The 26,627-nt window shown below is 36.7% G+C and overlaps 1 protein-coding gene across 1 annotated transcript; it reads right to left on the bottom strand.

Moving 5' to 3' along the window:
* Positions 1 to 623: 623 nt before the first annotated feature.
* LOC117331106 lies at positions 624 to 18,300 on the bottom strand. Its single transcript, XM_033889701.1, has 18 exons — positions 18,288 to 18,300; positions 17,931 to 18,071; positions 17,548 to 17,712; positions 13,725 to 13,910; positions 12,771 to 13,191; positions 10,989 to 11,314; positions 10,634 to 10,861; positions 10,503 to 10,537; positions 10,079 to 10,340; positions 9,163 to 9,616; positions 7,875 to 8,031; positions 6,193 to 6,360; positions 5,601 to 5,829; positions 4,926 to 5,116; positions 3,296 to 3,398; positions 1,821 to 2,249; positions 1,140 to 1,703; positions 624 to 628 (listed from the first exon to the last, which is right to left on the bottom strand). Exons 1-18 carry the CDS (start codon positions 18,298 to 18,300, stop codon positions 624 to 626), a joined length of 4,077 nt encoding a protein of 1,358 aa, XP_033745592.1.
* Between the last annotated feature and the right edge of the window lie 8,327 nt (positions 18,301 to 26,627).

The raw sequence follows: 26,627 nt of genomic DNA on the forward strand, positions 1-26,627 counted from the left end.
AACATCATTTATGGCTAATGATAAAGCATACATGCGGATTTCACATTTAAGGTGTTGACAACATACTGACTTTATATTTCAAGCATATTTTTTATCAATACATGAATTTATTTGGAATACATTTACTATTGTATATATTCTACCAAATGTTCATTAAATTTTCTATAAGAGTAATTCTATGACTTAACAAAGATAATGAATGTCAGAGCAAACAAAACTACCATATTTATCCTGAAAAAAGCCTTGGGTACCAATGCCTAATCTCTGACTCAATGTCATTTGTTGGGCTTATTATAAGAACATTTTTGTTATTCTACTAAATAGAAAATAAGCAAATTATAAGCCAGGGTTATAAGGCATTAGATTGTTGCCAGATAATTACAGTATAAGACAACTTGAATAATCATTATTGTATATACGATACTTTTGATTCCTTATGACATGCTGTCAAATCTTACCTATTAGATTGTGGGAATCGTTGCCATTCTCTGTATACATACTGCCGTTATTACGGACATTCAGGGTGTTGAATACCAATTGATCATGACGAACATTATGCACATCTATCATCTCATAAATTTTCAAGATACCTGAAAAGAATTTATTATTCAGTAAGATGAGTGTTACTCTGAAACTGAGACACAAATTTACATTTAAATTACTGAATTTATCCTTACTAACTCAACAACCAAAAGAAAATTAAAGCTGCCATTTGTCTAAACTTCATGAAAGAAAATAATGGTTATGTTGACCAGAAACTAGCATACTTAGAGTAACTAATATGACAGACTTCAATTTGATTTGGGTTATCACACTTTTCAACTTCTTTGAATGATTACACTTGTTGAAATGTTCAAGACTAAGAAAAACACAGTCAGAGACCTCCCTTTGACAAAATGACACTTTCACTACATAATAAAAGCTGCTCTTTGTGTTGATAAATTAAATATTTAGCATCTTAACAATAAAGAGGTTTAACTGATGATTTATGTCTTAGTTCAGGGTCCAAAATCTTGAGTCTGCTTTCTGAATTGTGAGGGTTGTGCAGTATGAATATAACTATTGAAATTATATTTTTCTGACAAACATTACAATAATACTGAAATGTGTGTTACATATAATAATGTGATGTCACCTACCTCCGTCCACAACTGTCAAGTTCTCAACATTATTGATAACTCCCTCCATACTGATGGTCACACCTGCTGCTCGCAGTTCTCCCTTCAGAGTTATGTCCCCTCCATGATAAATGGACAGGTCATTAGGAAGTTTGCCACTGGCAATATATTGTGACTGGTTAAAACCAACATGGAGATGACCTGATCGGTCACCCTCAATGATTCCAATTTTGATGTCGATCCAGCCAAAAGGATTGTCTGGCATCAGAAAAGCCATCTGAGCTCCACGATATATTTGAAATTCTTCAAGTACAACTTGTGTGTCATTTCTGGTTTCATTAACAAACGAAGGGTACTCTGATGGGATGAGCCAGGCTACAGCACTCCCCAATGTGTAGTTACCATAGGAACTTGTGAGATTGCGAGAAGGGTCACGGGGTCTCCTGTTATTGTTGTCGAGGTATAATGTGCGGTTGGATGTAAAAGAAGAGAATGGTTGCTCACGGTCTGGCATCTTGTGTGCATATATTGTACCAGGGCCACCATTTTCATAACCACCAGTACCACCAAAAGCTTGGAAGGTTCCTGCAAAAACAAATCATAAAATTCTGAATGGAAAAAAAAAATTCATAGGAACTGAAAAGCAAGGCATTGCTGTGTTGCTTCGTCTGGTTATATCAAATAAAAAAAAAGTCTGCTTACCAACAAAGAAGTTGTGTTCGTAGTACCAGGCCAGCCTTCCACCACCTCCACCTCCAGCTTTGGGTGTGTAAGATCCATCGTAGCCATTCCCACCACTGACATCAAATTTACCATCACCATCCATTGTATAGGTATAGACCATGACACTGCCACCAGATCCTCCGCCACTCCTCACTGAGCCCCAGTTACCTCCCTGAGCTGATATCACACCATCTACAGTGAGGGTGTGTGTTGTATTGATAAACAATCGACCCCCACCTTTACCTCCTTTGTGAGGGAAGGAGTTATGACCGCCATCTTTACCAAATGCAGTTGGTGCAACAAAAGACCCGTGACTTGCTCCTACGACTTCTTGACCTTGACCTTGACCTCCATTGCCACCATGACCACCACCAGAACAAGCAGTTCCACAGTGACCAGCACCAATACCTGTCAGAAATATATTTGGAACATACACTATAAAGTCAGAATTTGCCTACAAAACAACTGTAACTGATGTAACAAAGCAAGTATCAGGCAGTGATCAATAAGTAGACTACAATGACTCCTAAATAGTAATGAATGTATTTAGTACTAGGTCTGCATATCAAAAAAGGTTCCACCCACTTATAAATATCACCCAGAATTTCTAAATACATAATCACCAACTAGTTTTATCAATATCACCTTGAATTTCTAAATACATAACCACCCACTAATCTTATATATATTACCCTGAATTTCTAAATACATAACCACCCACTAATCTTATATATATTACCCTGAATTTCTAAATACATAACCACCCACTAATCTTATCTATATTACCCTGAATTTCTAAATACATAACCACCCACTAATCTTATCTATATTACCCTGAATTTATAAATACATAACCACCTAGTAATCTTATCTATATTACCCTGAATTTATACATACATATAAATAACTGCTCATCTCATATCCTTCAGTATAAAATACCTAAATCAAACGCATATTAAATAATCTATTTTTCTGACAAAAATTCCAGATGGTAACTTTTCAATGACTCTTATTCAGAAAAAAATTGCTATATTGATCAAACACAAAAACTGACAATTCCAACCCTGAATATTCTATAATTATACTATACTTTGTGAACATTATATCTGTGTATTCGGACACTGGTTTAATCCAACTAATTTATATGTCAAGTTCTCAGATAAGACAGGTTTTACTCCATACAATTTGTATTACTCCTGCAGTACATCACATAAAATTTCTATTTCATACATAGATACATAACTGTAATATTTGTGATTTTGGAAAATAAACCCATTACGAAATCTACCGAGCCATGGGTTACCATTTATAAAATTCTTATACAATAACTGCAATTAGAAAATTCTTTTTAATAATAGTTTTCAAGATTTCAAATGAAAATGGTAGTATTTACTAAGACTCCAAATAATACAGTATGAAGACTCAAAATGAAGAGAAAGACTTAGAGTTGTTACCAGTGCTTTTTTCTTGTTTTGGTACGGCTTCAGCTACTGTCAACTCTCCATATGGTTCCACCGTGATGTTTGTATACCACAGGGCCAAGTCATTGGAATCCAGCTACAACATGAATACATCTATATGTTTACACTTATCATTAAATGTGATAAAGAAAGATCACCTGTGACTAAAATTGGTCTCCAGATAGTATTTCAGGAAGCTGATGCATCTAAAGCTAAGTTGACACAAACTTTATGTCAAATAAGTTAAAAAGGAAATGAATCACTTTCAAAGGATTTTTCAGTTTATTTTCAAAATCAAACAAAAATCACTGTTTATCAGAAAGTCACTAAATAAAAATAACTGTTCACCAAACGTCACTTGATACCATCCCAATATAAAAATCTCTGTTCATCGCAAAGTCTCTCAATAGCACTGAGTATATACCTTAACTCTATAACATTCCCTGTTGGCCATTTAGTTTCTCAGTACCACTCTGAGTGTATACCTTAGTTCTATAACATTCCCTGTTGGCCATTTAGTTTCTCAGTACCACTCTGAGTGTATACCTTAGTTCTATAACATTCCCTGTTGGCCATTAAGTTTCTCAATACCACTCTGAGTGTAAACCTTAAATCTATAACATTCCCTGTTTGTCATTAAGTTTCTCAATACCACTGAGTGTATACCTTAGCTCTATAACATTCCCTGTTGGTCATTAAGTTTCTCAACACAATTCTTAGTGTATACCTTAGCTCTATAACATTCCCTGTTGGTCATTAAGTTTCTCAACTCCACTCTGAGTGTAAACCTTAACTCTATAACATTCCCTGTTTGTCATTAAGTTTCTCAATACCACTGAGTGTATACCTTAGCTCTAACATTCCCTGTTGGTCATTAAGTTTCTCAGTACCACTGAGTGTATACCTTAGCTCTATAACATTCCCTGTTGGTCATTAAGTTTCTCAACACAATTCTTAGTGTATACCTTAGCTCTATAACATTCCCTGTTGGTCATTAAGTTTCTCAACTCCACTCTGAGTGTATACCTTAGCTCTATAACATTCCCTGTTGGTCATTAAGTTTCTCAACACAATTCTTAGTGTATACCTTAGCTCTATAACATTCCCTGTTGGTCATTAAGTTTCTCAACTCCACTCTGAGTGTAAACCTTAACTCTATAACATTCCCTGTTGGTCATTAAGTTTCTCAACTCCACTGAGTGTCTACCTTAACTCTATAACATTCCCTGTTTGTCATTAAGTTTCTCAATACCACTGAGTGTATACCTTAGCTCTAACATTCCCTGTTGGTCATTAAGTTTCTCAGTACCACTGAGTGTATACCTTAGCTCTATAACATTCCCTGTTGGTCATTAAGTTTCTCAACACAATTCTTAGTGTATACCTTAGCTCTATAACATTCCCTGTTGGTCATTAAGTTTCTCAACTCCACTCTGAGTGTAAACCTTAGCTCTATAACATTCCCTGTTGGTCATTAAGTTTCTCAATACCACTGAGTGTATACCTCAGCTCTATAACATTCCCTGTTGGTCATTAAGTTTCTCAATACCACTGAGTGTATACCTTAGCTCTATAACATTCCCTGTTGGCCATTAAGTTTCTCAGTATCACTCTGAGTGTATACCTTAGCTCCACTCCTCACAGTAAGGGAGGTTCCCTTCAGTGTGGTCAGTGCCTCTTGATCAGTGAAAACATACAACTCCCCAAACGTCTTTATGTCCAGGTTCTCTATCTGATTAACAGTCTCTTCAAAGTGATCGAGAGTCATTCTACAGCCAGAGTTCAGAGTCACATTATCCATCACATCAAAGTGACCTTAAAATAAATTTAAAAAAAATTAAATTCAAATTGAAATTTCACTTCAGCATCTCACATGCCAAACAAACAACAGATTTGTGAAAACTTTATATGGTGCAATATGAGTTTGATGTATATAATGTCTGTAGTGATTCATTACATAATCAACCTTGCTGTTCTGCCATGTAACACACCTGTGTCATAAGTATATCATTCAGCATGTATGTAATAAAATGATGTCGCATCATTTTCTCAGCAATGATATACTTTGACTCTGACTCAGAGTCAAAATTCACATGTGTGGTAAGGAATTTCACTAGAAAGTTTTTCACTTGTTTTGTACGAATAAGTGTTATCTGATAAGTAGAATCTTACTTTTGTGTCCACGTGATATTGAAATTAAAGATCCTCTAATGGATGTATAGAAAGATGTATCGGTTCCATATTGAACCATTACTGAAGAAGTGTATGTCCCTTTAATATTAATAGACGAAAGTCTAACCTTTGATATAGAAGTCAATATCCCTGCAGTCAATGGTAGGTGGGAGGGTGAGGTGGGAGCTACGTTCAGTAAGAACACTAAACTGCATTAGTGCTCGGTCTGGCGTTGTGGTCATCGTCTGGTTCCATTTCACTTTCATCAGACCTGTGTTGTCTCCATTCACTTGATGAACTTTCAAGTGTGCATCGTTACCCGACATGGCCAAGCTACCACCTCCCTGAATATGGATCTGGACAAACACAAACCATGTACTGTATTAACAATACTGCCAAATGTTAATTTTGACTTTTGTAATCTTGCATTATAACTATTTGCATATCTGTTACAGATTTCTCTTTTGTACTCAATGAAATATCATATTTTTAGCAAGTTTGATGCAAAAGATATGTATTTTTCCACTGAAATTATGAAACAGAACATATATTTCACTATAAGATTTATTTTCAAAGTACCTATTTTAGGTGGCAAATTTATTCCATATCCTAAAATATAGCTAGAAACAGAAAAGTTTTAAAGGCATACTTTAATATTTAGCAGTTGATTTTTTAAATTGGAAATTCAAAAATATAAGTCTGTCAGTCTGATGTCTCACCTCCTCAAACTCATAAACAGCCAGGTTGTCTGTTTCATGGAGAATGTAGGCAGTTCCCTGGTATCTTGAGTATGAGGTCTGAGTATTGACAGCTGGATCCTCAATCACGACAAACTCTACCTGGTCGAGGGAAGCTTGCTGGTCCGTACTATGTAATCTTATTGTTAGCTAGTAGAAAAGGTATAAACAAACTACTGTTATCGCAGTGAACTTTTCTTTATCAAACATACCATCTGGGATGTGGCTGAAAAAGACTTCACATAGAATTTGCCTTAAGATAGAGTGTCCCAGAGCATTATATTATCTCACACATCTATAAAAAAGAAGCGTTCTAATTTGATAGGCTTTTTTTCTAACTGGGTGTTGGTGTCATATTCCCAGTTATAAAAGCAAAGAGTCACATACAAAAGAAAGAGGTTTTTTTTGTTTTCAAATAACAAAATAATCTTCTTTTACTAGGATTCAATGCCAGGAACTTTTAATTATAAAGCAGGGAGCTTGTCCATCACACTACCAGTCTTGTGTTCATACTATTTTGCAACTTAATTTATTGGAAATAATTTCAAAACCTTTCAAACTCAATAAAAGGTCCCATGGTCTATTATTGAGGAACAAGAGGCCCATGGGCCTTAACGGTCACCTGAGATTTGAAATATTTCAGTTAAATTAATTGACCATTTTTGGCCCCGCCCATAAGCCCCTGGGGCTCAGTCAGGGCCAACATGTGCATATTATCAAACTTTCATCCCATGCTGAAAATGTTAACCAAGTTAGAATGAATTCCAATAGAAATCAAACAAATCAGTCAAAAATGTGATTTCCCTATAGAAACTATAGTAAAATTTACCCCCTCCCCCAGGGTAAATGTGTGACCCTAGGGTCATGAAATTCACAATTTTATTAAAGCACCTTAAGACCCTTCCAACTATAAAGAGTATTTGATTCCACCTTATTTTGGTCTTCAGAAGAAGATTTTTGGCGCTTTTTAGCCCCGCCCATCAGCCCCTGGGGGTCAGTCAGGGCCAACATGTGCATGCCATCAAACTGTCATCCCATGCTGACAATGTTTACCAAATTAGAATGAATTCTAATAGAAATCAAACAAATTATAGTAAAAAATGTGATTTCCCTATATAAACTATAGTAAAGTTTACCCCCTGCCCAGAGGCAAACGTGAGACCCCTGGGTCATGAAATTTACAATTTTGGTAAAACACCTTAAGACCCTTCCATTTATGAAGAGTGTTTGATTCCACCATATCTGAGAGTAGAGAAGAAGATTTTTGAAGTTTTAGTCAATTTGACCCTTTTTAGCCCCGCCCCTCAGGCCCCTGGGGGTTGGGGACCATATAATTTACAAGTTTGGTTGACCTTTAGCCATAGAAGCTTCCTGCCAAATTTCATGGAATTTGGTTTAGTGGTTTTGGAGAAGAAGTCGAAAATGTAAATTGTTATGGACGCACGACGACGGACAAAAGGGGATTAGAATAGGTCACTTGAGACTTTGTCTCAGGTGACCTAAAAAGCATAAATTTAATAAGAAATAACAACAACCTGTACACAGCAGCAAAATGGTGACACTCTTCCATAAAATTAAGATTTTAAGACCGTCTGTTTGTCGGTAAAAAACCATCTCTTTATCAAACCCAGTACCTGAATACTTAAGTCACCCATATTTTTTACCTTATTAATAGTCCTCTTGATGTCCACTTCCTCATATATCTGTGGCGTGTCTGGATACTGACAGCCTTCACTGGCGAGGTAGTTCCCAGTATGGTCCACCTCCACTCCTCCTAGTTCACTCAGTACCCAGTAATCACTGCGGTATCTCCCATAGGAGCTGCAGAAAAGTCAACCAGAATTGTACACAACCAGTAACAGACGTAGTCATTGAAGCAACCCCTTTTAAACACTTTCATACAATTTTTCTTATCTCAATTTTTTTCAGAAACACATGTGGAGATGTTATGATTTAAATCAAAAGCAGTAAATAATTCTTTATAACTTTTACTGAACAAAGATTAAAATAAATCAAAACATTTCATTATCATTACTTAATTTGATTGTTAGAAATATTCTTAAAACAGTAGCAACAAAACAATGCAACAATTCTTAATAGAAAACAAGAAATGTCAGACAATTTGATGGGATTTTGACCTAAACGCTTAATATTTCCAAACGTAAAAACTATTTCAGACCATTATAAAGCCAGCATCAGAGATATTACGTGTCAACAAATGAGTTGGAAGAGGGGAGATAACTTGTCCATTTCTTATAACCATTATTGTGAGATCGCGTTACAAAATGGCTGCTGTGTTACCGAAAAACTAAAGACATCAAAATCATTGGAATTACATTACTGCATCAATCTATGAAAAAAAATGTTGAAAAAATAGGCAAACTTTACCCTAAGCAAGCTTTTCAATTAGACGTATTTTGTTTTAACATGTCAGAGAAGTTAGTCCCAAAGATATCCTACAAATATTGTTGTTGCATGAACCCTGACGATTAAATTGTTTTCAAGTTATGGCCATTTAAACCTTTTTAGGTATGACATCATGGCAGCCATATTGGATTTTTGACATACTTGATTTAGTTGCTGTCACCCTTTGATTCATGCCAAAAAACATAAAACATAACAAAAATATATTGACATACCTCTTTCCATTCTGGAGCAGTTGTTAAGACAAAATAGAATGCAGAATAATAATAATAAACCAAAAGAAACAATAGGTCTTTTCACCAGTTGGTGAAAATCCCTAACAATGTCCTTTGGCCTGGTGTAAATATTCTAAATCATTTTCAAGGAGTAATGACCACGTTTAATTCATTATTTAATTTACTACTTTCTAAACAACCACCTCAGAAGAACCTTTCAGTCTAAAGGTAAGGTTAGATTGTATGTACAAAAAAGATAGATTAGCTCTGACATTCACCAACAGTAGATTTGTAAATTTTGACATATACTTACTCATCACAGTATGGATAGACTCGGACATGCTCTATATATAGATTATCTGGCAGGGTGAAGGTTACATTGATGGTCCTATCAGAGCTGATGAATGGTGCCCCGGTGTTGGTAACTCCTGACAGTGGATGAGAACTGAAACGGGGAGAACCAGTAGATTCCACCAGAATATTACCATAGGTGTGATATGAACGGCTTGTACCACTGGATGGAGAAACCAAACTCAGTAACTCAGAAGATATCCTTTCACTACTTGAGTGTCCATTGTTGTCGACGATGAATTTGCGGTAAGTGTGTGTGGAGTTGGTATCATCCTGGAGATAGGCAGTGCCAGATCCTCCGTACTGTTCTCTACCGTAACCACCGTGGATGAGGTACTCGCCTGTAAAGTGATTCTCCTGACTATGGACTATAGCAATCCTCCCTCCTGCTCCACCTCCTCCTTGTGTAGAGGCTCCTATGAAACAAAAAGAACGTGAATGACCTTCATATTAAAGGATGTTTTTGCTTGTTGATACAGCCAATGAAACCTTCCAGTAAGTCAACAATTCAACAAGTGGTAGTAGTGAAGGACAGCATTCTTCCAGAAGGGATGGAATACTCTGAATTATTTTGTTTATTCAACTTCAGATCGAAAGAAAAGCTTAGGCATTCAATAGCATTTCTGTTTTCCAAGACAAGTGAGTCTGAAGCTGTTTTTTTTTATTTGTGATAATGAAACAATATGTACAACATCTTATTCAATACATATGTAATGCATTATTGAGAATTGTCAAAGATTCAGGAACATATAAGTTAATTCAAATTTAATTTAAAGAGGACATTTTACTGCAGAAAAATTTTTGGTTTGTTTCAAAAGAGAAAATACATGGTATAAAAAAGAGGAGAGAACATACAGAGTGTTGTAATAAAGATATACCTGATCCACCTGTGGTCTCTATACTTCCAGCACCATCCAAGTGGCCAACATTTATATATATGGAGCCACCAGCACCACCTCCTGCAGTAGACCCAGCACCAATCTCTCCATTTGAATGGAGGCGACCTTCTACTCTCAGCTCATCAGACACATTCAGATGAATAATACCTGAAATAGAGATGCAAGAATCACAGAACAGGTCAATAATTGTGCAGTAAAACTCATTTGTGGAAAAAACATGTCCCATAAATATGAAATGCAGCTGTAAATAGCAAATTTTGGCTTTATCACACTGATAAGCAAATTTTGGCTTCATCACACTGATAAACAAATTTTGGCTTCATCACACTGATTCCTAAATGACTCTAGATGTTAATGTGTGTTTCACTGTAGTAACAATATCTTAATCCGACACAGATTCTACATCATTCAACAGATTCCACATCACATTGACGTTATCTTGGCAATAAAATAAAAACAGTTCTCCACAAAAAGTTAAGGTTCTTGAATACATAATTGTGATAAAAAACTGCTTGTAATGCATGTTAGATTTACCTCCTCCACGGCCTCCCTGATCTCCTAGAAGACCTTCTCCTCCTCCACTACCAAAATCAATAGGGAATCTGAAGGAGTCATACGCTTCACCAGAGTAGTAACCGTAAAGTGACCTCCCACCACGGCCTCCGTGACCTCCACCTGATCCTCCCCTGTGGTTTGTAGCCGATTGTCCGACACCTGGACCCTGGCCGGAGGAATATCCGGTGTAGTCTGCATGGAAGTCACCTGTATAGAATATAATAAATATTTATCACACCCTCATTACTTACAATGCACTCTGAATGTTGCTATTTTCAATGAATGCTATATTTTGCTATTTTAAACAAATCTCCAGACTACAGCTAATACTTGCCTGACAAGTCCACAGTGATATTGACGGCGTTCATCTGAAGGCTGTTAGTTCTGATATAGCCTTTACCATTTACTATGACTCTGATGGCTTCCACAGTGATCTGTGTGTCATTTGTCATCAGCGGCTCAAACTTCCCGCCAGCTCGTACAGATATGTTGGTGACGGAGAACGTCCCCAATGGCGAGCCCTCGGTGTTGACATAGGACCAGATGTAGACTTCTCCTTTATCTTCTACTGCTAAGTCTTGTAATCCTTTAACTGTTCCGTTAATCTCAGACCAAACCTCTCGAACTGTTATCTTCTCGGGAATTTCTATGACACTTAGTCTGCATAGCAAAGACACAGTATTACACTCAAAATAGAATGGTACATAGGGGGATCGTTTAACAAATAATGAATTCATGAAAGGGCTCGAAGTATGGAAGAACAAAATTTTTTCCAAATTTAAAGGAAAAACCTTCTTTTACAGAAATCGGCATACTGAGGGCCTGTTTGTTTTTGCTGAAAAACTGGTTTGTAAATTTTGAATTGTACTATTTTGGCATAAATTTTGACAGACCTGCAAATATTATTAGAGGCCTTGAAAGTCTTTGTCAAGACTTGTCTAAAAGTAACATGAAATCACTAGGTTCTTCATTATTTCATTCACAAACAACTTTGGTCAAACTGGTGCAAACATTTGTACTGCAATATTTGAAACCTGCCCATGATTCCTTGAACTCAATATACAAAACTTTTGGAAAAAGATAGAAATAAAAAAATATCCTGTACAATTTAAACTAAACATCCCTTTAAAATGCATTTGCAGAAAAAGATTTAAAATATGATAGTGCAATACAGGGAATAATGAGAATATCTGATAACTGAATTGCATACCTGTCAAGGATCAAATGTTGACAAACTGGAGATCTCCAGTTTGAGGACTTTCCTCAAACTGGAGATTGCGCGCGACGACATTTTTCCTAACATATTGCATTCATCAACAAAAAAAACCCACTAATTAATTGATTAATAGTATTCAATTTGATAACAAGTATTAAGTATCTTTCTTTTTTTAGTTATGTTATTTCCCAGAAAACAAATGTCTAAAATCAGGAGAGAGAAAAAAACATATCCGGAAAAAATTGTCCATTTCCGGATTCCGGATCCAATTTTAGAACATTCATCACAACAATCATGGCCGCCGTCAACAGCACAGTGCTGATTTTTTTGAGAGTCTGACTGCAGTTCTTTGCCAACATTCTTAAATCAATAACAAAAATAATCTGATTTGTTGGCATGCAAATATGACTAGTTTAGGGTTTGTATAACTCCTTTGGAAAAATCTATGTTGCAAATAGCCTATTTTACTACAGGTATGTTGATTATTGGAAACTTCACCTGAGACCCAATTTGGTGACAGTCGGGGTTTGTCACAGTTGACCGACTCTTTTAATTAACCCCTAGGGGTCAATTAGTGTCATTGACCATAGCTAATATGCCATTTGTTGAGTCTGTATATTGGACAATGTTTTAAGACTGATATACACACTAGTTTTAGTCAGAATTTGAAGCATCAAATTGACGCACGTCATGTTGCTGCGTCAATGAACCGAGGTACTTGGGCCAAGCGGGAGAAAACTGGAGAATTTTAATAAAATTCCGGACCCATGCGGGTCATTAATTTTAAACTGGAGAATTTTATTTTTGTATTGAATATTCGGGAGTCTCCAGTCCAATGCAGGAAACTTGACAGTATATGGAATAAAAAGCATTCTTAATGACACTCTTGGAGTTACAAACCTATATGCCTGTAGGTTGAATGGTAAATATTCGTTCAACTTCAAAAATTTGCAGGTCTGAAATACACCACAATGTAACACAGCAGTTCTGTCTCCGCTGATGACATCCAGGTCAAGGGTAGCTGTAGATGGGGGGACGGACTGGATGGCAATATGGGCATTTCCGCTGAGGGACATCGTGTCAAACTCGTATAAGTCTCCTAAATCATGGTACAACCAAGTGATACCACCTGCTTCTGTTCGGTCAACATAATTACCGTCATTTAAGTTTCGTCTGTCACCTTGACTAAACTGGTAACCCCTAGGGTAAGCGTGGCCATTGTTGTCAATGTACAGGGCACGATTGGTAATGTTTCTGTGAGTTTTGTCAAATGTCTCAACATACATGGTTCCAGCTCCACCTGTCTCTGCAGAACTTGTACCTGGAATATTGTAATAATAAGTGTTCAAAGTCAAAACAATCATTTAGTGAAACATCTAATGCTTTCCTGCATATTCTGGAGCATTCCAGCATCCTTTTGGATCAATGTGTAATGTCCCACATGGTTTCAGATTAGACAGGATTCACTGTGAATTACTTTACCTTTTATATATCAGTATCATAAAGGACATCAAACGGTTCAATAATTATACTCTATAAATTCAAAGAAAGCATTAGTTTTCTCATCATGATTTATATCATAAGAAACATTCTGAATGTATCTTAAACATTTGTGATGAAACCTGAATACCAATATTAATTATTTATCTTCTCTATATCATTAGATTCTTGTACTTGTCAATGTTTTGCTTAAATTAGTCAGTGTGAGATAAAACCTTAAAAAACGAAACAACTACATGGTGAAATATTCCTTAACAAAAAACTTAAATTCAAAATGTCAAAAGATTTCAGCTACGTTGTGAGACATTTCTTGACAAAAACAAATGAAATCAAAATCAAGATTCATTAACAAACCTCCATATGCCTTCATGGTGATATTCATCTTGATGATGTTGCCGCTCTGGACAGAAATACGGCCTCCTCCGCCCCCACCACCATGGACACTGTTATATGACAGACCATTGCCTCCATTGGCGTTCATTATACCATGACCAACAATTTCATCACAGACAATCCATATGCTTCCTCCAGCACCTCCACCTGTATAGTATAAGATATTAACTTGCTATTATTAGACATTTTGAACTTTTGTTGCTTAGACCTTACTCAGAAAGTGAGAGCTATCAGTTCATTTTCAACAAGAGGCCCATTGGCCTTAAATGTTACCCGAGTTGTGTTACATTTTTGCAGATTTGCTTCCTGTGACCTTGAATTTGAGGTCAATGTCGTTCATCCTGGCATGCTACATGCATATTGCATAATACCAGGTCTCTGGACCTCTTGCTTAATGAGAATTAGTCGTTTAAAGATTTAAGCATATTTGACCCCTGTGACCTTGAATGAAGGTCTAGGTCATTCATTTGAACAATCTTGATAGCCCTTTATGCCAGCATACCATATGCCCAATATCAGTTTCTAGGCCTTTTGGTTAGCGAGAAGAAGTTGTTTAAAGATTTTAGCATATTTGACCCTCGTAACCTTGAACAAGAGGCCCATGGGGCCTGTATCGCTCACCTGGTTGGATTAGACCAAATGTTGAAATAATGTTCATATTCAAGTTGTTTTATTTGTAAAATTCTAACAATGCTATATATGGTTATAGTGTGGGAATCCCAACTGCTTTAAAGATTAATGAAGTCCAGACTCTCTAAGGTCTGAAAGACCTCAAGAATTGTTTATAGAACATGCATTCATCACTTTATGACTAGTAGCGATTTAAAGGAATTACCTCTATTTCACCTATTGGGCCCGCCCCTTTGGCCATTCGGGGGTCAGAGTCACCATTTATGCAAAATCTGGTCCCCTGTTTCTGACCAAATTTGGTTCAAATCCATTCATAACTTGATGGCTAGTAGCGATTCAAAGGAATTACCTCTATTTCCCCCACTGGGCCCCTCCCTTTTGGCCCCTTTAGGGTCAGAGCCACCATTTATGCAAAATCTGTTCCCCTTCCCCCAAGGATGTTTCTGACCAAATTGGGTTCAAATCCCTTCACAACTTTATGACTAGTAGAGATTTAGAGGAATGACCTCTATTTCCCATATTTGGCCCCGCCCCTTTGGCCCCTCGGGGGTCAGAATCACCATTTATGCAAAATCTGTTCCCCTTTCCCCAAGGATGTTTCTGACCAAATTGGGTTGAAATCCATTCATAACTTTATGACTAGTAGTGATTTAAAGGAATTACCTCTATTACCCCTATTGGGCCCCGCCCCTTTGGCCCTTGGGGTTCAGAGCCACCATTTATGCAAAATCTCTTCCCCTTCCCCCAAGAATGTTTCTGACCAAATTGGGTTGAAATTCATTCATAACTTTATGACAAGTAGAGATTTAGAGGAATTACCTCTATTTTCCATATTTGGCCCCGCCCCTTTGGCCCCTCAGGGGTCAGAATCACCATTTATGCAAAATCTGTTCCCCTTCCCCCAAGGATATTTCTGACAAAATTTGGTTCAAATCCATTCATAACTTTATGACTAGTAGTGATTTAAAGGAATTACCTTTATTTCCCCTATTGGGCCCCGCCCCTTTTGCCCCTCGGGGGTCAGAGCCACCATTTATGCAAAATCTTTTCCCCTTCCCCCAATGATGTTTCTGACCAAGTTGGGTTCAAATCCATTCATAACTTTATGACTAGTAGCGATTTAGAGGAATTACCTCTATTTCCCCTATTGGGCCCCGCCCCTTTAGTCCCTTTGGGGTCAGAGCCACCATTTATGCAAAATCTGTTCCCCTTCCCCCAAAGATATCTCTGACCAACTTGGGTTCAAATCCATTCATAACTTTATGACAAGTAGCGATTTAAAGGAATTACCTTAATTTCCCCTATTGGGCCCCGCCCCTTTGGCCCCTCGGGGGTCAGAGCCACCATTTATGCAAAATCTTTTCCCCCTTCCCCCAAGGATGTTTCTGACAAATTGGGTTCAAATCCATTCATAACTTTATGACTAGTAGAGATTTAGAGGAATTACCTTTATTTCCCATATTTGGCCCCGCCCCTTTGGCCCCTCGGGGGTCAGAATCACCATTTATGCAAAATCTGTTCCCCTTCCCCCAAGGATGTTTCTGACCAAATTGGGTTGAAATCCATTCATAACTTTATGACAAGTAGCGATTTAAAGGAATTACCTTAATTTCCCCTATTGGGCCCCGCCCCTTTGGCCCCTCGGGGGTCAGAGCCACCATTTATGCAAAATCTTTTCCCCTTCCCCCAAGGAGGTTTCTGACCAAATTGGGTTGAAATCCATTCATAACTTTATGACAAGTAGCGATTTAAAGGAATTACCTCTATTTCCCCTATTGGGCCCCGCCCCTTTGGCCCCTCGGGGGTCAGAGCCACCATTTATGCAAAATCTTTTCCCCTTCCCCCAAGGATGTTTCTGACCAAATTGGGTTCAAATCCATTCATAACTTTATGACTAGTAGCGATTTAAAGGAATTACCTCTATTTCCCCTATTGGGCCCCGCCCCTTTGGCCCCTCAGGGGTCAGAGTCACCATTTATGCAAAATCTGTTCCCATTCTGCCAAGGATGTTTCTGGCCAAATTTGGTCAAAATCCAATAAGAACTTTATGACTAGTAGCGATTTGAAGCAAATGTTGACGGACGGACGACGGACGACGGACGCTGCACCATGGCATAAGCTCACCGGACCTTCGGTCCAGGTGTGCTAATAAATTTGAACATCCTAGATAACCCTTCACCCTAGCATGCTATATGCACAATATCAGGTCTCTGGTACTCATGGTTAATGAGAAGTTGTTTAAAGATTTTAGCATATTTGACCCCTGTGACCTTGAATGAAGGTCAAGGTCATTCATTTGAACAATCCTGATAGCATAACCTTCGTCCCAGCATGCTATAGGGCCAATATCAGGTGTCTAGGCCTCTTGGTTATTGAGAAGTCGAAAATGTAGATTGTTTATGAAAAGACGATGCACGACTGACGATGTATGATTCAAGATGAACGAACAAAAGTTGATTAGAATAGATCACTTGAGACTTTGTCTCAGGTGACCTAAAAATCTACCAATCTACCGGTATACTTTGTGACTTCTGAAAAATATATCAATGCCATTCTACTAGTACATTTTATGACTGAAAAATTTATCAAATGAATGTGAAATATATCAAACAATAATCAGTTAATCCAATCAATTAAAAAAAATAAATAAATAAATAAATTTATCTGCATGACATGTGAACTGTCATTCCCTATCTTTGATCTTCCCAGGGTTCAGTGTGCAATTCCATCACTTTGAGGAACAGAAATGAAATAGCAAAGAAGACTTGCAGCCAATACAATCTCTGTAACAAAATATCAAAGGGCTTTCAGTCCCAATATGCAAACACTATTCTTTGTATTCCTACAATATGCAATTACAGAAAGTTTGGTCTTTTTAACATGTCACTTTATTTAAAATTTGGTGAACATAATAGCAGGTAAGTCATTTCCTGGACAAAGTATCTTTAATGTCCAGCAAACCAAATAATTCCTCTGAAGTAATTCTGAAATGGCCAGCTGTTGTTAAGAAAAAGGAATATGCATAAACATCACAACAGCAACTACCACATAAGTCTAACATTGTACTAGATAGTCAGTCTGGAGCAAAGATTTTGATTCCTGGACAATAAATCTATAATTGATTGTATAGATTACTGTACAAAGACTTTCTTACCTGCTCCTAAACCAAAAGTACTGTGTGCTTCTTTCCCATTGGAACGTATTTCGCCATCAATATCAACATGTCGGCTTTTTATGTACAAAAGTCCACCACCTTCTCCACCGACATCACCAGTCACAATATAATTTCTCAGAGAGTTGTCACCAAAGTACAGTGAATCTGTAATAGCAAGAATACTGGTATAACCAGCATGAAGAGCAATAAATATAATCAACACGCACGATATAAATGTGTTGTGATAGTTTAATGCATGGTTTCAAATACAGTTGTACCATATCTTAAATCCTTTTAGAAGGGAACATTATTTAAATTAATAGCAAAGTCACAGCTTTTACAACAAATTTCCTTATATAGAGTTTACATTGTAAGTGTCTTACCGCCATAGTAACCATGACCACCAGCACTACCGTACTGGTCTGGGCCGTAGATGGAGTCATGCCCTAGCCCCGTAGTACTCTGTGACGAGCCTCGGCCACCACTGCCGCCATGACCACCACCACTACCACCAGACGTTGAACCTATAACAAATGGTCAGGCTTACCATACTCCTAATTCATGTCTCCACAAACTGATACAGCTCTCAAATTTCAAGAAAACAGCTTTGACACAAAATTGCAGTAGTATCATTTTATTTCCTGAATAGTTTTTAACTCAAAAATATGTATCACATTACAAATGAATAGGATTTCAGTTATTTAACCAAAACACAATAACTAGAAATATAATTTACATACAGACCAAAATCATTATTAGTAAAGGAGACAAATAGAACAGTAGATAGAATGTATCATACCAGGAACACTCTGGGTACGTTAATGTAGATATTCAGATATGTGATTTCATCTCAATAGGACCAGGAGTTTTGATACATTTGATTGAAAATAAAGATATGTGTCAATTCAGATATGTAGCATTCTGCTGAACATTAAGATTTTACAATCATACAAAACTATTTAGATTTCTATACAGTCAGTGGGAACTCTTACAGGCCTGAAGAACTAACCTGTGCCTCCTCCTACTCCGTCTGGCCTACGCTGTCCAGCTCCTGACAGGTCAATCAGACCACCCGAGTAAATAGCCAACAGATGGTGAGAGGTGAAGTTCACACCCGTGTTTGCATTGAATTCTCCACCACCATAGATCTAGAGATGAAATTTGCATAACTCAACTCAAATGAGAAAAAAACCTAAATTGTCAATTGTTTGAGATCAAAGGGTTCTGAAGTAAAATATCTTTTATCCAATATCCCAAAGGACTGAAATTCTTGTTTTTGTCAGGATATGTAAAATGATACATTGCATGCCTTGTATGTACACCAATGCAGCTACAATGTAAAACTTATTCTAAATGGTGACATCATTTAATTGTTTTCATTGTGGCTTGCAGAAAATGTAAACAAAGAAAATTCACAGAGACATCCTGGATAATCCTATGCAGAATTACCGCTTATTGATTTTTTTCTAAATATATAAGTAGCCAGACAAAGATGACATTCCCTCTATCCCAAGACTCCTAGAGTATACTTACAGTGACATTAGTGATGAAGACATTGAACATGTTGGACTCGTTGTAAGACTGCATGGCAAATGTGCCCTTGTCCTGAACGTGAAGTGTATTAGCAGATATGTGGGCAGGGGTGGCCACTCCAATACTGCCATTACTGTCTACTCGTACAGAACCGCCATCAAATACATAGATATCCTCCATACCTTGTACCTGAAGAAATACATACAGTGTTACCCAGTACTAGATACATAGATATCCTCCATACCTTGTACCTGTAGAAATACATACAGTGTTACCCAGTACTAGATACATAGATATCCTCCATACCTTATACCTGTAGAAATACATAGTGTTACCCAGTACTAGATACATAGATATCCTCCATACCTTGTACCTGTAGAAATACATACAGTGTTACCCAGTACTAGATACAAAGATATCCTCCATACCTTGTACCTGTAGAAATACAGTGTTACCCAGTACTAGATACATAGATATCCTCCATACCTTATACCTGTAGAAATACAGTGTTACCCAGTACTAGATACATAGATATCCTCCATACCTTGTACCTGTAGAAATACATAGTGTTACCTAGTGATAGATACATAGATATCCTCCATACCTTGTACCTGTAGAAATATATAGTGTTACCCAGTACTAGATACATACATATCCTCCATACCTTGTACCTGTAGAAATATATAGTGTTACCCAGTACTAGATACATAGATATCCTCCATACCTTGTACCTGTAGAAATATATAGTGTTACCCAGTACTAGATACATACATATCCTCCATACCTTGTACCTGTAGAAATACAGTGTTACCCAGTACTAGATACATAGATATCCTCCATACCTTATACCTGTAGAAATACAGTGTTACCCAGTACTAGATACATAGATATCCTCCATACCTTGTACCTGTAGAAATACATAGTGTTACCTAGTGATAGATACATAGATATCCTCCATACCTTGTACCTGTAGAAATATATAGTGTTACCCAGTACTAGATACATAGATATCCTCCATACCTTGTACCTGTAGAAATATATAGTGTTACCCAGTACTAGATACATAGATATCCTCCATACCTTGTGCCTGTAGAAATATATAGTGTTACCCAGTACTAGATACATAGATATCCTTCATACCTTGTACCTGTAGAAATACATACAGTGTTACCTAGTGATAGATACATAGATATCCTCCATACCTTGTACCTGTAGAAATATATAGTGTTACCCAGTACTAGATACATAGATATCCTCCATACCTTATACCTGTAGAAATACAGTGTTACCCAGTACTAGATACATAGATATCCTCCATACCTTGTACCTGTAGAAATATATAGTGTTACCCAGTACTAGATACATACATATCCTCCATACCTTATACCTGTAGAAATACATAGTGTTACCCAGTACTAGATACATACATATCCTCCATACCTTGTACCTGTAGAAATACATAGTGTTACCCAGTACTAGATACATAGATATCCTCCATACCTTGTACCTGTAGAAATACATACAGTGTTACCCAGTACTAGATACATAGATATCCTCCATACCTTGTACCTGTAGAAATACATAGTGTTACCCAGTATTAGATACATAGATATCCTCCATACCTTGTACCTGTAGAAATACATAGTGTTACCCAGTACTATATACATGTACATAGATATCCTCCATACCTTGTACCTGTAGAAATACATAGTGTTACCCAGTACTAGATACATACATATCCTCCATACCTTGTACCTGTAGAAATACATAGTGTTACCCAGTACTAGATACATAGATATCCTCCATACCTTGTACCTGTAGAAATACATAGTGTTACCCAGTACTAGATACATAGATATCCTCCATACCTTATACCTGTAGAAATACATAGTGTTACCCAGTACTAGATACATAGATATCCTCCATACCTTATACCTGTAGAAATTTATACAGTGTTACCCAGTACTAGATACATAGATATCCTCCATACCTTGTACCTATAGAAATATATAGTGTTACCCAGTACTAGATACATAGATATCCTCCATACCTTGTACCTGTAGAAATACATAGTGTTACCCAGTACTAGATACATAGATATCCTCCATACCTTATACCTGTAGAAATACATAGTGTTACCCAGTACTAGATACATAGATATCCTCCATACCTTGTACCTGTAGAAATACATACAGTGTTACCCAGTTCTAGATACATAGATATCCTCCATACCTTATACCTGTAGAAATACATACAGTGTTACCCAGTACTAGATAAATAGATATCCTCCATACCTTGTACCTGTAGAAATACATAGTGTTACCCAGTACTAGATACATAGATATCCTCCATACCTTATACCTGTAGAAATACATAGTGTTACCCAGTACTAGATACATAGATATCCTCCATACCTTATACCTGTAGAAATACATACAGTGTTACCCAGTACTAGATAAATAGATATCCTCCATACCTTGTACCTGTAGAAATACATAGTGTTACCCAGTACTAGATACATAGATATCCTCCATACCTTGTACCTGTAGAAATACATAGTGTTACCCAGTACTAGATACATAGATATCCTCCATACCTTGTACCTGTAGAAATACATAGTGTTACCCAGTACTAGATACATAGATATCCTCCATACCTTATACCTGTAGAAATACAGTGTTACCCAGTACTAGATACATAGATATCCTCCATACCTTGTACCTGTAGAAATACATAGTGTTACCTAGTGATAGATACATAGATATCCTCCATACCTTGTACCTGTAGAAATATATAGTGTTACCCAGTACTAGATACATAGATATCCTCCATACCTTGTGCCTGTAGAAATATATAGTGTTACCCAGTACTAGATACATAGATATCCTTCATACCTTGTACCTGTAGAAATACATACAGTGTTACCTAGTGATAGATACATAGATATCCTCCATACCTTGTACCTGTAGAAATATATAGTGTTACCCAGTACTAGATACATAGATATCCTCCATACCTTATACCTGTAGAAATACAGTGTTACCCAGTACTAGATACATAGATATCCTCCATACCTTGTACCTGTAGAAATATATAGTGTTACCCAGTACTAGATACATACATATCCTCCATACCTTATACCTGTAGAAATACATAGTGTTACCCAGTACTAGATACATACATATCCTCCATACCTTGTACCTGTAGAAATACATAGTGTTACCCAGTACTAGATACATAGATATCCTCCATACCTTGTACCTGTAGAAATACATACAGTGTTACCCAGTACTAGATACATAGATATCCTCCATACCTTGTACCTGTAGAAATACATAGTGTTACCCAGTATTAGATACATAGATATCCTCCATACCTTGTACCTGTAGAAATACATACAGTGTTACCCAGTACTATATACATGTACATAGATATCCTCCATACCTTGTACCTGTAGAAATACATAGTGTTACCCAGTACTAGATACATACATATCCTCCATACCTTATACCTGTAGAAATACATAGTGTTACCCAGTACTATATACATGTACATAGATATCCTCCATACCTTGTACCTGTAGAAATACATAGTGTTACCCAGTACTAGATACATAGATATCCTCCATACCTTATACCTGTAGAAATACATAGTGTTACCCAGTACTAGATACATAGATATCCTCCATACCTTGTACCTGTAGAAATACATACAGTGTTACCCAGTTCTAGATACATAGATATCCTCCATACCTTATACCTGTAGAAATACATACAGTGTTACCCAGTACTAGATAAATAGATATCCTCCATACCTTGTACCTGTAGAAATACATAGTGTTACCCAGTACTAGATACATAGATATCCTCCATACCTTATACCTGTAGAAATACATAGTGTTACCCAGTACTAGATACATAGATATCCTCCATACCTTATACCTGTAGAAATACATACAGTGTTACCCAGTACTAGATAAATAGATATCCTCCATACCTTGTACCTGTAGAAATACATAGTGTTACCCAGTACTAGATACATAGATATCCTCCATACCTTGTACCTGTAGAAATACATAGTGTTACCCAGTACTAGATACATAGATATCCTCCATACCTTGTACCTGTAGAAATACATAGTGTTACCCAGTACTAGATACATAGATATCCTCCATACCTTATACCTGTAGAAATACAGTGTTACCCAGTACTAGATACATAGATATCCTCCATACCTTGTACCTGTAGAAATACAGTGTTACCTAGTGATAGATACATAGATATCCTCCATACCTTGTACCTGTAGAAATATATAGTGTTACCCAGTACTAGATACATAGATATCCTCCATACCTTGTGCCTGTAGAAATATATAGTGTTACCCAGTACTAGATACATAGATATCCTTCATACCTTGTACCTGTAGAAATACATACAGTGTTACCTAGTGATAGATACATAGATATCCTCCATACCTTGTACCTGTAGAAATATATAGTGTTACCCAGTACTAGATACATAGATATCCTCCATACCTTATACCTGTAGAAATACAGTGTTACCCAGTACTAGATACATAGATATCCTCCATACCTTGTACCTGTAGAAATATATAGTGTTACCCAGTACTAGATACATACATATCCTCCATACCTTATACCTGTAGAAATACATAGTGTTACCCAGTACTAGATACATACATATCCTCCATACCTTGTACCTGTAGAAATACATAGTGTTACCCAGTACTAGATACATAGATATCCTCCATACCTTGTACCTGTAGAAATACATACAGTGTTACCCAGTACTAGATACATAGATATCCTCCATACCTTGTACCTGTAGAAATACATAGTGTTACCCAGTATTAGATACATAGATATCCTCCATACCTTGTACCTGTAGAAATACATACAGTGTTACCCAGTACTATATACATGTACATAGATATCCTCCATACCTTGTACCTGTAGAAATATATAGTGTTACCCAGTACTAGATACATAGATATCCTCCATACCTTGTACCTGTAGAAATACATAGTGTTACCCAGTACTAGATACATAGATATCCTCCATACCTTGTACCTGTAGAAATACATACAGTGTTACCTAGTGATAGATACATAGATATCCTCCATACCTTGTACCTGTAGAAATACATAGTGTTACCCAGTACTAGATACATACATATCCTCCATACCTTATACCTGTAGAAATACATACAGTGTTACCCAGTACTAGATACATAGATATCCTCCATATCTTATACCTGTAGAAATACATAGTGTTACCCAGTACTAGATACATAGATATCCTCCTTACCTTATACCTGTAGAAATACATACAGTGTTACCTAGTGATAGATACATAAATTTAATCTGATTGTTTAATGTTACACAGACTTACATCAGGACCCAGCCTTACTTGTATGTACTAAACTTCAACATGACTGTTTAGTGTTACACAAACTTACATCAGGACCCAGCCTTACTTGTATGTACTAAACTTCAACATGACTGTTTAATGTTACACAGACTTATTTCAGGACCCAGCCTTACTTGTATGTACAGTACATTCCAGTTAATCGGGTAACGCTTAATCGGGTATTTCGTTTAATTGAGTAAAATTTCAAAAACCAAAACCATTTTCTCTTAAATCATGTTAAAAAAATTTGTTTAATTGGGTTGGAAAAGTCGTATTTTTCGGTTATTCGAATACGATAATTTGACAAAAAATACAGAAATGCTCCGATTTTCACGAAAGTCATCACGTATTTCTTTAAGTTTTAGACATTTATCAACAAATAGGGTAATTTAGATGGTTAAAATGTCAAAAAACGGTAAAATATTACCTTAAACGATAATGTTATGTCGGGGTTTTGTCATGTTCAGAACTGTGTTGTTGTTAATTCTGCCTCGTGGGGATTTTCCCCAACAGGAAGTCGATTAAGAATTGTGGGTAAAATTAAATGTTATTTTTAGAGTCAGCAGCAGGCCAACGTAATGGGGGTTTAAAAGCATAATTAAGCTACTAGACTATTAAACTTTTACTTCTGGGATGTAAAATCTTCGAAGCAGAAACCAAAACAATAGGTTTTGACCTGGGTCTGACATTGCTACAGATCGATTGATATCACCGCTTACTGTATGTGGCAAATCCAAAGTGAGGGGTTCGCCACGGGGAAATGTGACAACACCGGTACACAGGTGAGTTATTAATAAAACAGTAGCGAGCAGTAGAAGGACAGACGCCCGACGTTAGCTTTTAATTCATATTTAGGTAAGGATTAGAACTGGTTAATAAAAAACATTACATTGGATTTCGTGTTTTTTTATCAGTGACTGCCAGTGTCAAGTTCGTAGAAATTTATACCACCGGAAACGAAACTCGGTTTCTCCGATATCTGTGCTTTGGCAATTGAAAATAATATGGAATATTTTAAACTTCATAGCGAACATAAGAATGTCTCAATGATAAACATAAATGATTTTAGCTGTAATTGTCGGCGAGTCCTTAGATCGTATGTCAAATTAGGAACACGTGGATGAAACAGGGATGTATGACCCCCGATTTGAGGTGCTACGATTGTACTGTGTCGCGAATAAGAAACAATCTTTAAGTTTTTATTATTTTAATACATATATTTTTATACAATTAGTAATAGTAATCTGATAATTTGACATCAGTAAAAGCACAAACAACAACACCGTTTATTAACAATAATAATGCAAATATTTTCATCCAAAATCAACCCAAGTCTTGACAACCATTACGGACCAAATCTTAGATGGCGACGTGCATTTCAGCTTATTGCATAAGTCGGTTAATCGGGTAAAAAGTCCCCGCAAATAGGCAACCCAATTAAGCGGAATGCACTGTACTAAACTTCAACATGACTGTTTAGAGTTACACAAACTAACATCAGGACCCAGCCTTACTTATATGTACTAAACTTCAACATGACTGTTTAGTATGCCTCTTACCTCCCCTGATGTATGTAGGTGTGTCTTGTAGAAGAATGCCCGCGGAGGAAATAATGCATAGCCAGTCTCGTAAACATGGGTGTTGAATGGAATATCCGAGTCAGATTTATTGACGAACATTTGCTGATTGAAGCCAACGTGAATGTAGCCTGTGTAGTGGATAAAGCAATTAAATTTTCATTCACAAATTGTAACTTATTACAATAAGTTGTGTACAGATCTAGATCACATCTATTTCAAGTGATATTTCATAGGTAAAATATATATTTTATGGTTCAAAGATTTCTTATTTGAAGTTTTGAATGATTTAAACTTACAGCTTACCTGTTTTATCACCTTCGAACTCTCCAATATTCAAAGAAATAGAAGAGGTTATAGGATCAGGCATAAAAGCTAAATGAGCACTGCCCATGAGCTGGACAGTGTCAAATACAAAATTTCCATTGGTGCCCTGGTAACTGTCTGTAAATATCCAGGTGGCAGCTCCATTGAGGTCCAAGTGATCATATCTGTTAAACAGCACTTAGTCAATTAGATCAATATATCCATCTTGGATTAGT

Source organism: Pecten maximus, chromosome 7 (assembly GCF_902652985.1).
Source record: "Pecten maximus chromosome 7, xPecMax1.1, whole genome shotgun sequence".
Lineage (NCBI taxonomy): Eukaryota > Metazoa > Mollusca > Bivalvia > Pectinida > Pectinidae > Pecten > Pecten maximus.